Raw genomic sequence first — 12,419 nt, 5'->3', positions numbered from 1 at the left:
GAGGAGACAGTAGTATCTATTTGTAATAATGGCTGAAGTTGGGAATTCTTTACTTTTTACTGAATATTTACATCAAAAGACCTAAGACATTTTTCCAAAATTTCCTATGGAACTTAGAAGTTCCACTCATAAATGAAAAGATTCTTCATTTTCAAGTCAAAAATTGTTTCAAAGAAAAATGCAGGTTTCTAATAAGGATATACTGTCCACCAGTAGTTTCTGCTATCTCAGAGGAAAGCATACTTACTCTTGAAGATCAGTGATAAGTTTTTCTTTTGCCTCGACTTCATCTCTCAAACTACTGATCTGTTTTTGATGTGTTTCTCTGTGGCTTTGGATCTGCTGTTCAACGGCTTGCTAAAATCATTAGGGGAAAGATATTACGTCAGATTACTCAAGATTAACAAGGATGAATGAAAACTGTGAGGATCCAATGCTACGTCGAACTTGCCTTGACTTCATTTGCAGTCTGAACTTTATTCAAATGCTCCTTTTCCATTTCATGCACCTTCTCTGTTTGGGTGGGGAGAGAAAACAGAAGAGAGGAAATGGGCCTTAGAGTTCTTTTTTTTTTTTTTTTTTTTTTTTTTTGCGGTACGTGGGCCTCTCACTGTTGTGGCCTCTCCCGTTGCGGAGCACAGGCTCCGGACGCGCAGGCCCAGCGGCCATGGCTCACGGGCCCAGCCGCTCCGCGGCATGTGGGATCTTCCCGGACCGGGGCACGAACCCGCGCCCCCTGCATAGGCAGGCGGACTCTCAACCACTGCGCCACCAGGGAAGCCCCGGGCCTTAGAGTTCTTGATATAAACCAAGGGGCAAATGGGTTTTATGAAGCTATGTTCCTTAACAGTACTCGACTTTAAATTATCCAAATGCCAAACGGTAAATCTTGCTCTCTATGCTCAAGACACACTGACTTGTAACTTTATATTCTTTGTGTTTCCTTTTACTTTCTTTGGTTTCCTTTACTTTCTTTGCCGAATCCTGGAACAGATGGGTTAGCACATGGTAGGGAAATGAAACAGCTTTCCCCTATGTCAGGCCACGGACACACACACCCCACTTTATAACTTTGCGGGAAATTCCTAGACTGGCCACTTGAATATTCAAACACGATTTCAAAAATATGTTTCAAAGCCACATTAAAATGTGTTATTTGTTTACTATTCCAAGTTACCTGTATTCCTACTAATCTCTATCAGTGTGAATGTTGACTACAATTATACTAAAGTAGGTAATAACTTACAATAGAGATATAACTCATAAATAACCAGAAGTGAGTACCTTGTGCTCGAAGCTGGACTAGTTCTTCACTGAGGGAATCCACAGACTCCTCCAGCTGTCTTTTCTTTTGCTCCACATTTTGAAGGTATTCAGTCAATGATCTGATTTTGGCTTCATGCTTTTGGGAAAAATATACTGCTATGAGGTGGAATAAAATCTCTGACACATACTTTGTTGTCCAGAATATTTGAAAGTAAGCAAGTTTTATCGACATTATCTAAACATATATTTACAGAATAAGATATTTAAACCTAAAATGTTCAGGGGCAAGATTTACAATGATAAAGAATTTAATCAATGAAACGGTCATGTGTACAAGTTTTTAACACTTATAAAATAAGGCACTAAAGGCTGACATATGAGATAATATTCTTACTGTTATCTCCAACTAACATTATTACCCTCATCGCTCCTGCTACAATTCCTATCTTGGTGAATGGTCTCACCCATTTAGTTGCCAAAGCCACAAAATCAGCCCCGCATTTTTATTCACCCTAGAATCCTTCTAGAGTCTTCAACAGTCACATCAGTCACAGCTCTCTAGTAAATTCCCATACGTAACATACACGTTACCAAATATAACCCACTTAAATCATGCATGTTATTTTACTGCAGCTAGAGTAAGAAAAACTAATTGAATTAACCTCTTAATGTTGTTACTCAAAATAACCTACGGAAGGCCATTTTTAGTAACACGTTTACAATAGATAAACTTTACACGCGGCTGTTCAGGAAAGAGGACCCTGCTCTGCGGCACGTACCTGGGAGATGCGAAGCTGGCACGCCGCCAACTCCTTCTCATTTTCTTCCACTTTTCTGCTGCTCTCAGTCTGTGTGCTTTCTAGCTGTCTGCAGCGCTTCACCATGGTTTTCACTTCTGACTTCATTTTGCTAATGTAGAGCCTTGCGACAGTGAACTCTTCATCTATCATGCCAGTTCCCTCAGGCTGCTGTGAGAAAAAGGGAAACAGAAATGAAAGACAGAAATGTCTAGTTAGTGTTTACCCAATTAGACTCTAAAATATTAAAACAAAATTAAATATTTTAATACTACTCAACATTTGTAGGAAGTCTGGAATTTTTTCTTTTATTAAATATTGTTTTTAATAAAGGGTAAGTAAAGCAGAGCTTGATTTTTGCCTTCCTTACTTTCTAAAACTTAAAGTTAATACATGCCTACAAGGAAGATGGATGTAAGCATAAAAACAAACAAACAACACTAATGAACCCTGCCTCTTTCAATTTTTGGATTTCCTCCTCAAAGGCCCGCTACAGTAAATTCACTGTTAATCATGTATATGTCCAGTTCAAAACTTAACAAATAATGATGTTTAGCTGGCAGGGAAATGATGACTTTTAAGTTCTCCAAGGAGGAACTTTGGTCAGTGTACATTCCTTAGAAACTTTCATTACAAAATTCCAGTACAATACTCAGTGTCAAAAATAAGGAGCTCAGGGGAATTCCCTGGTGGTCCAGTGGTTAAGACTCAGCACTTTCACTGCTGGGGCATGGGTTCAAGCCCTGTTCAGGGAACTAAGATCCTGCAAGCTGCACAGCACGGCAAAAAAATAAGAGCTTTTTGACCTTCCTGCTAAAATCTGGAGCAAGACAAGACACTCTCACCAATTCTATTCAACACAGTATTGGAAGTTCTAGCCAGAGCAATCAGACAAGAAAAAGAAGTAAAAGGTATCCAGACTGGAAGGGAAGAGGTAAAACTGTCATTATATGTAGATGACATGATATACACTATATACAGAAAACACTCAAGACTCCACACAAAAACTACTAGAATTGATAAATGGAATTCAGCAAGGTAGTTGGATACAAGATAAACATATAGAAATTGGTTGCATTTCTTTACACTAACAATAAAACACCAGAAAGGGAATGTAAAAAAACAGTATCTTTTAAAATTGCACCAAAAAATTAAAATACTTAGGAATAAACCTGACCAAGCAGGTAAAAGACTTAACTGCCAAAGCAATCCTGAGGAAAAAGAAAAAGGCAGGAGGCATAACCTTCCCAGACTTCAGACAATACAAAGTACAGTAATCAAAACAGCATGATACTGGCACAGAAACAGACATATGGAGCAATGGAAAAGAACAGAGAGCCCAGAAATAAACCCACACAACTATGGTCAATCACACAGCTTTGACACAGGAGGCAAGAATATACAATGGGAAAAAGACAGTCTCTTCAGCAAGTGGTGCTGGGAAAGTTAGACAGCCACATGTAAATCAATGAAGTTAGAATACTCCCTCACATCATACACAAAAATAAACTCAAAATGGCTTAAAGACTTAAACATAAGACACGACACTATAAAACTCCTAGAAGAGAACATAGGCAAAACATTCTCTGACATAAATCGTACCAATGTTTTCTTAGGTCAATCTCCCAAGGCAATAGAAATAAAAGCAAAAATAAACAAATGAGACCTAATCAAACTTAAAAGCTTTTGCACAGCAAAGGAAACCATCAACAAAATGAAAAGACAACCTACGGACTGGGAGAAAATATTTCCAAGTGATGTGACTGACAAGGGCTTAATTTCCCAGATATACAAAACAGCTCACACAACTCAATATCAAAAAAACAAACAACCCAAACAAAAAATGGGCAGAAGACCTAAACAGACATTTCTCCAAAGAAGACATACAGATGGCCAAAAAACACATGAAAAGATGCCCAACATCATGAATTATCAGAGAAATGCAAATCCAAACTACAATGAGGTACCACCTCACACCAGTCAGAATGGCCATCATTAAAGTCTACAAATAACAGATGCTGGAGAGGGTGTGGAGAAAAGGAACCCTCCTACACTGTGAGTGGGAATGTAAGCGGCTGCAGCCACTATGGAAAATAGTATGGCAGTTTCTCAAAAAATTAAAAACAGAGTTGCCATATGATCCAGCAATCCCACTCTTAGGCATCCTCTTGTGGTTGCCAAGGCGCAGGAGGGGAGAGGAGTGGGAGTTTGGGATTAGCAGATGCAAACTATTATATGTAGAATGGAAAAACAAGATTCTACTGTATAGCACAGGGATGTATATTCAATATCCTGTCATAAACCATAATGGAAAAGAATATGAAAAAGAATGTACGTGTGTGTGTGTGTGTGTGTGTGTGTGTGTGTGTGTGTGTATAAGTGAATCACTTTGGTGTATAGCAGAAATTAACACAACATTGTAAATCAACTACACTTCAATTTAAAAAAAAAGAGAGGAAAAAAATAAGGAGCCTGAGAAGGAAGAAATAAACTTGTCTTTGTCTGCAGATGACACGGTTGTTTAAATGTAACATAGTATGTGTAAGATCCAGATGACAAAAGAAATCAAAGAAGGACTACATAAATGGGAGACGGTCCATATTCATGGATAGAAGACTCGAGATGTCAGTCTTTCCCAACTTGACCTATAGATATAATATAATCTTAATCAAAGCCCCTCCAAGTTATTTTGTAGATATTGACAAAGTGATTCTAAAGTTTAAGTGGTAAGACCTTGAATAGCCAACATAATATTAAAGAACAACAGAGTTGGAGACTTCAAGACTTCAAGACCAACTTCAAGACTTACTATAAAGCTAGTAATCAAGATGATGTGGTATTGAAAAAAGAACAGAAAAATAGGTCATTAGAAATGAATGGAAAGCCTAGGAATAGACATAAACAAATACAGTCAATTAATCTCTGACAAAGGGAATTCAATTCAATAAACTGTGCTGGAAAAACTAGTCATCCACATGTAAATATAGAAAAATTTAATTTCAGAAAAATTAACTCCAAATGGATCATAAACCTAAATGTAAATACAAAACTAAAAAACTTCTGGAAGATAATACAGGAGAAAATCTAGGTGACCATGGGCTTGGAGGTGAGTTTTTAGATATAACACCAAAACCACAATCCATGAAAGAAAAAAATTGGTAAGTTGGACTTTGTTAAAATTAAAAACTTCTGCTCTACAAAAGACACTTAAAAAAATGAAAAGATAAGCCAGACTGGAAGAAATATTTGCAAAACACATACCTGATGAAGGACTATTATCCAAAACATACAAGGAGAACTCTTAAAACTGATAAGAAAACCAACAACCAAATGCAAATTAAAACAACAATGAGGACTTCCCTGGTGGTGCAGTGGTTAAGAATCCGCCTGCCAGTGCAGGGGACACAGGTTCGAGCCCTGGTCGGGGAAGATCCCACATGCCGCAGAGGAACTAAGCCCATGCACCACAACTACTGAGCCTGCGCTCTAGAGCCCACGAGCCCCAACTGCTGAGCCTGAGTGCCACAACTACTGAAGCCCACCCACCTAGAGCCCGTGCTCTGCAGCAAGAGAAGCCACCCAATGAGAAGCCCGGGAACCGCAACCAAGAGTAGCCCCCGCTCGCCGCAACTAGCGAAAAGCCCGCGTGCAGCAACAAAGACACAAGGCAGCCAAAAATAAAAAATAAATTAAAACAAAAAACCCGCACAACGAGATAATATCACACATCTGTTCGAATGGCTCAAACTAAAAAAACTGATGACCTCAAATACTGGTAAGGATGTGAATTAACAGAACTTTTATTCACTGCTGGATGGAACAAAAAATGCTATATAAGCCAGTTTGGAAGAGAGTTTGGGAGTTTCTTACAAAGCTAACATAGTCTTAACATATGATCTAGTGAACCATAATGTAAAAAACACAGAACAAGTAGAGCTCAAGCAGCACTTACCGATGTTTATTAACAGGACAAGAACTACATGCAAAACACAAAAATATCGAGGATCCTGTTTTTTTTTTTTAAAGAACCTGTTTGCAAGGCTGACTTGTTTTCAAAATACTGTAATGGTTTAGTGAAAAAAGCAGTTTAGGTGTCAGGGTATCTGTACTATTATCACTCTGCCACTAGACATAAGCCAGCCTTACTCTTTATTTTCTCTATCTTTACCACTTTTTCACTTAAATTAAGATTATTTGAACATGAAATGGAAGGATTTTTCTAAAAACAAGTCACAAATCTACAAAGCAAATTTTGAACAACACCTTTCTAGTGTTCAGTAATATGAAGGAAATCTACTTTTTCATCCCAGAAGATTCCCACAGAGCTCGATCAATCTCACATTGCTTCACCATAAACAGGACAGGACAGGATGTTCAGACTGATGGGGAAGAAAGAGCAAGCCATGTCATCCAGCATTTAATAACAACACTTTGCTCTGTTTCGATGAGGTGAGCCAGCATTAAAAAATGACATGATTACGAGAACGAAGGCCTGCCTCCATCAACAAACAGTAGCTCTGAATAACATCTAACAGAAGGAATGTGTGCTCCACAGCGAAAACTTTTATTTCATTTCCAACTCTTGTTAAACGGCTGCTTAGTTGGTTCTCACTATAAACCCAAGTTTAAGTTTGTTCTCTTTGTTACTATAACTAGACTTTAATCAAAAAAGGAAGTCTAAACAAATACCTACTACAACACACAAATCTTTCACGTTATGTGTATGTTTTTGAAGTTAAGAGTCTTTGGTTTTTTGGTCTAAGTTTTAAAATCTACCAGGTCACAATTTTTTTTTTTACCACAAGCTAGTGCTAATATAACCAGTATTAGCATCCTGAAAAAGATTATTAGAAAAGAAAAAATAAGTGTGGCAAAATTTTGATTACTGATTAACTCTAAGGTTCATATTATTCTCTTTACTGTTATATGTTTGAAATTTTTCAAAATAAAGAGAGAGAGAGCATTAATTAGCAGTACTCACCTTTCATCTTTTTAAACATTTAAAGCAATCAAATTCATTCACAGTTTACTCCTTGAGCTAATTTTCACTGCTGTTTCAATTACATACTTCCTGTGTGGTAATTTATTAACATAACTTCTAAGCGCAAAATCTTTACAAAGAGGAAAAAAACAAACATGGGGTCCAAATAAATGCTACTTACTGAGCATGTCTCCCCAAGCACCCCTTATTCTCCCCCTTGTTCCTCGGCTATTTAAAATTAAGTTAATACCATCTACTACAAACGGCTGTTGTGAGGAGGAGATAATGGGTATGAAAAGAACTCTGTGAAAAATGAAAGTATGAATCGTGTAAAGATTATCATGCTTAATATTTGGTAATTACAGTTACCTTTACATCGTTGTTTCCTACAGCAATCCCTATTTCTGCCAGGTCTTTCAGTAAAGATGCCATCATCTCCGCTGCTCGCTTTTTCTGGTGGTTGGTCATTTCCTTAAGTTTCTGAAGCTCAGCATCTATACTTGCTAAACTTGCCTAACAGAACCAAAACAAAAGGTACTGTTAAATCTATTAAATGAAAGATCAATTCAAATATTGACAGGTATTTCAAGTTTTCACCTAGTACTCACAAAACCATTATTTTCTTTCATTTTCTTGAATTCTCTACTGAGTTCTGCGAAAGCTCCCAGCTCAAACTTAAAAAATATTTTAGGCCTAAGAGACCATGTAAAGTAGCTATATTGTAATTGCATTAAGGGCAAACAGTTTGTATTATTTCACTCATTTTTGAGATTGGGTAATGTTTTCTACTTAGAAATGGAAAACTTCCAAATTAACTATATTTGCCTTTCATTTATGACCATAGTATGGTATGCTTGTGGAAACTGAGTCTGAGAAAATAAGTGTTAGAATGCAACTCACAGTCTTCTAGATGGCTGGTATGTTTTCTTCATCTGCTTTTTATATACTACTTAGTTTCTGAAAAGAATCCACCTGATAATTACTACTACTTTTGTACTAGGATACAAGCAATTATCCAGGAGAGAGTGATAAAGTAGCATTACCATCTGAGCTAAATTACTATAACTATAAATTTAAAACACTAGCTGGCTTACCAGCAACAAAGTCACCACAATTTTGAAAACCCAACCGAATCTGGTTGCTGTAAAACTATTCATTATATCACAGATCAGATACTGCATTTTAAATATAGGTTACTTTTAGTCAATTATCTTTTAGTAAAGATACCATCATTTCAGCTGCTCATTTCCTTAAGTATCTGAATAGCGGTATATTGTGTGTTCACGCAGTTTGACCTACAGTGTAATACCAGGTCTAAATTACCAGACATTTTCTCTAGCAGCTGAACAGCAATATTGTAAGCATATAAAAAGAAGCAGAACACTCTAGGGGTTTCTAACTCCTTACCAATACAGTGCTGATATATAAACTGGGACACAAACAGAACTGTCTTAAAGACTGCAATCAGTGACCAAGGACCCACTTACAGTTTACAGAGTTGTAAGAGACTCCTACTGTTCTTCCAAACAGAAGTTAGGTTTGCTAATAATGCAACTCAGTTAAGAGTTATAAAGGTGTCTTGATCTCCATGGTATTAAACTGTAACTACAAGCTAACTGTAAGCTGGGAGGTTAAAAAGGGAAAAGGAACTTCTCCAGGGGCAGGAAGCCTTTTTAAAAATGCCATTTCATAGTGTTGACTGCTTTCCTTTAGACACTTGACACGGATAGGGAGATAAATAGTGAGCAGTGATCCTGGGTCCAACTCTAAATGTGATTCCTAAACAAGAAGTTAGCATTAACAACAAGAAAACTTTTAAGAAAAAGAGCTCATCCATGGTGATACTCAAAATACTGCAGCAGCAATCACAGCTATATACTATTTCTGGCATCACTGTTGGGGGGCAGCAATTCCCGCCTTACAGCTATGAAAACAAAACCCTCATCCCCTGGGGAATCACAAGGAAGATCCAACTACACTGTCCTAGGAAGGCACTGGTCCGAGTGCTGGAAACGTAACAGTGAACAAAACATAAGTTACATGAAGTTACATATCCTGCTATTTTATTTTTACGTGCACATTTTAAATTCTAGTTTGAACAATTAGCTAATAACTTTACTGAGCAACTAGAAGCCAACTTTTTTAACAGTAGAATAATATGTGGAATAGTCAATATGTTTTAAAATAGCATTTAATTACGTATTAATAGATGTTTAGAAACTAAAAAGATAACCCTCCTCCCTCCACCTTTAAGGCTTCATATATGGGAGGAAATAAAGTTGACACTGAGTTCCTTAAGAACTGAGGTTATCAATCTTGACCTTATATAGAAATAAGTTACTTAGGTAATTTTTTAATTAAGAATACTTGTTGTATAGTATTAGGAAAGAAAACTATAGCCTACCGATTTCTGATTCAGCTCATCACTAAGTAATTCATATTCCTTAGTTTTGTCTTCAACTTCCTGAGACTTCTGATCATAGTTGACAGCAAGTTCCTCTAAGGCTTGTAAAACTTCCTTTACTTCTTCTTTAGAGGCATCATTTTCTGCCTGAAGACGATTCAGCTCAGCCTGCATATTATCTTGATCCCTTCTGGTAGATGCCAGAAGCTATACAAAGGAATAAAAATAACTGTTTTACCCAGGTTTTTAAATGTACACAGGTTTTTAAAATGTATACAAACCAAAAATAACCTATTTCCGTTATCATTTGCAAATCACAAAGGGAATGAAATGTGGATGTTATTATGCACGGTAACATTTATTCATTCAACCGATTTCTGAATGCCTACTATGTGCAGGCTCTGTGCTAGACACTGTGGGAGATGGAAAGGAAATCAAAGATTCCTTTGAGGAATCTAGTAGAAGAAAGACAGGTACACAAATAAATGCAATACAAAATGAAATGTAAGAGCCATAAAGGAGGTAGGACATGACAAACTGCTTGGTAGTATAGGAAAAGGGGGGGATATTTCTGGACAGGTATTCATGGAGAGGTGGCTATGACAGGAAGATTTCTGTCATGTACAAACTAACATAACAGAAAGAAAAAGGCATACAAGGCTCACAATAGTGGGCACAGAAAAAGAAAGAAATCAATAATGTTTTAAGAGTTTAGATTTTCTTTGGGCAACAGAGGGTGGCACCTGAGCCATGCCTCAGGAAAACCTGTTATCAGTAAATAAAATTTGAACTGGAAGAAGCCAAGAGACTAGTTAGGAGAATACTGTAGTCACCCAGGGTCGGTGGCTTTTAAGTAGGGGCATCTGGAAATGTATAGGAGTATTTCTAATGGGGCAGAATGCCAATGGCACTTCCAAGTGGGAGCCAGGGATGCCCACTGTCCTACTATAATGTGCAGGACAGAACCATATAAATGGAGAATTATGCAATGTTACTAGTGCTCCTTTGAGAAACAATGCGAGAAGTCAAACAAGAATAAAGATGATCTGACCAGGATTAATTTCACTGATGCTGGGTATCTCTCACTGAAGCTGTATAGTCTTTGCCCCCTTCCCCAGAACAAACCTTAAACAAAGGACCATTTTTCAATTATCCCCCCATTCTGCCAAGTGAGATGAAATGAGGGTCCAAAGTGAAAAACTAGAGAGAAGGAACTTGAAAGAAATAAGATGAAAGTGAAGATGACAGAAATGAACAACAAGTTAGATGAGGGTAGAAATGGTGAAGGGGTAAAAAATGATCTTATTCACTGACATTCTCATTTCCTCGATAAAAGTCATACCCTAAACTACAAATTACTAAAATCAAAGCCAATATAATTCAGAAATCAGTATTTTCTTTAATAATCCCTTTAGACATATATCTGTGTTTAACTGTTTTTTATACTCCTTCCCTCATCATTTCCATGACGAAATATGCTTCATAAAGGGAGGGGGAATCTAAGGTTACTCCAGCTCAGTGTAGTAAGTCTTTCCCAAGGATCAGTAAGAAATGATTTGGGGGGCTTCTCTGGTGGCACAGTGGTTTAGAATCCGCCTGCCAATGCAGGGGACACGGGTTCGAGCCCTGGTCCAGGAAGATCCCACATGGTGCGGAGCAACTAAGCCAGTGCACCGCAACTACTGAGCCTGCGCTCTAGAGCCTGCGAGCCACAACTACTGAGCCTGTGTGCCGCAACTACTGAAGCCTGTGTGCCTAGAGCCCATGCTCCGCAACAAGAAGCCCAAGCACCACAACGAAGACCCAACGCAGCCAAAAATAAATAAATAAATTTTAAAAAAAAGAAAGAAATGTTTTGGGGAAAATAAGACAAAACAGCACTGTACAAGGAAAGAAGACAGAGTTAAAAAGAAAAAAGTCATCCTCCCCCCTCCAGTCAGAACTCAAACTGAAAAAAACCCAAAAAACCCAACCCCCAAACACCTTAAGAGGAAGTCAATCTTTGCTTCAGTCTGTATGATGTACTGGTCTCATAGGATACCCACAGTGAAGCACGAACATATTCAAAACTGTTTTAAATGTACTCGAGTATATTCCGAGCTGTGTAGGTGCCTCCATCTTTTATATTTAAGTGACAAGGACAGACTATAAAGCTTTTCTGGAAGCAATATGACAGGTATTCAGTTTACCTCTTCCTGATCCAACATCTGGGTCTTCAGTTTCTCTACCAATTGGCTCTGTTGATTAATTTCTTCATCCTAGAATTTTTAGTAACAGGTTAACAAAGTAGCTCACAACCTGGTTCTAACTGATTCCTAACACAAATTGTGATTACTTCCCACCCCCCAATATTTCGAAGTCATTTTCTCCAAATTCAACATAGCTTATTCCAATCTCTTATCTTAGGACGGCGTTGAAACAGATGGAATTTCAATTATCAATCATAGTAACATACTTATCACACAATAAGAAAAAAAGGTTTATGTTTATGAAAGCTATTCATTGAATACTTTAAATGCTAAAAAGTAATAAACATGTTGAAAGCTTTGTATTGAAAATAAAGCCATGTAGCCACTTCAAACCTACCTACCATCTCTGTTTAAAATACAATAAAAACATCACCTAACAACAAAAACCAAAAACAAAGCCAGAAAAGTTTTCTTCTGGTCTCTTTACTGTTGTCCTTCCCACCCTCTCTACTTGGTTCAAAATTGTGCTATTTTTCACACTACTGATATAATCAAAGCAAAAGATATTATTTCCACTCAATTCTGTTCCCTCTGTCTAATCTCTTGCATCACTTTTATTATTAGAGCCCTCAGATCCCTGATTCTACGAACATTTCATTAAGGCTCTCCAAGGACCCATGCCAAATTTCCTTTTGAAAGTTCTTTTAGCTTAAAGAAAAGGGAAAAAAAGATACGCCTCATGTACAGTTTCTACATACAAACAGAGATTGTGATTTCATATT

General features: G+C 37.4%; 1 protein-coding gene across 2 annotated transcripts in view; it reads right to left on the bottom strand.

Annotated features, from left to right (window-relative positions):
• Positions 1–12,419, bottom strand: part of KIF5B (kinesin family member 5B) — a 44,735-nt gene that overhangs the window by 10,039 nt on the left and 22,277 nt on the right. For both annotated transcript variants that reach the window (XM_082848873.1, XM_082848872.1), the window contains exons 13-19: positions 11,638–11,706; positions 9,449–9,655; positions 7,414–7,557; positions 2,046–2,234; positions 1,285–1,402; positions 448–513; positions 248–353 (exon numbers count right to left, since the gene is read on the bottom strand). In XM_082848873.1, coding sequence (XP_082704999.1) covers positions 248–353; positions 448–513; positions 1,285–1,402; positions 2,046–2,234; positions 7,414–7,557; positions 9,449–9,655; positions 11,638–11,706 — 899 coding nt within the window. The remainder of the gene's footprint in view (positions 1–247; positions 354–447; positions 514–1,284; positions 1,403–2,045; positions 2,235–7,413; positions 7,558–9,448; positions 9,656–11,637; positions 11,707–12,419) is intronic.

This window comes from Leucopleurus acutus (assembly GCF_964270905.1).
Source record: "Leucopleurus acutus genome assembly, chromosome: 1".
Lineage (NCBI taxonomy): Eukaryota > Metazoa > Chordata > Mammalia > Artiodactyla > Delphinidae > Leucopleurus > Leucopleurus acutus.
Note: the sequence above shows the minus strand (reverse complement) of the source record. Positions and strands in the feature narration are given on the sequence as shown.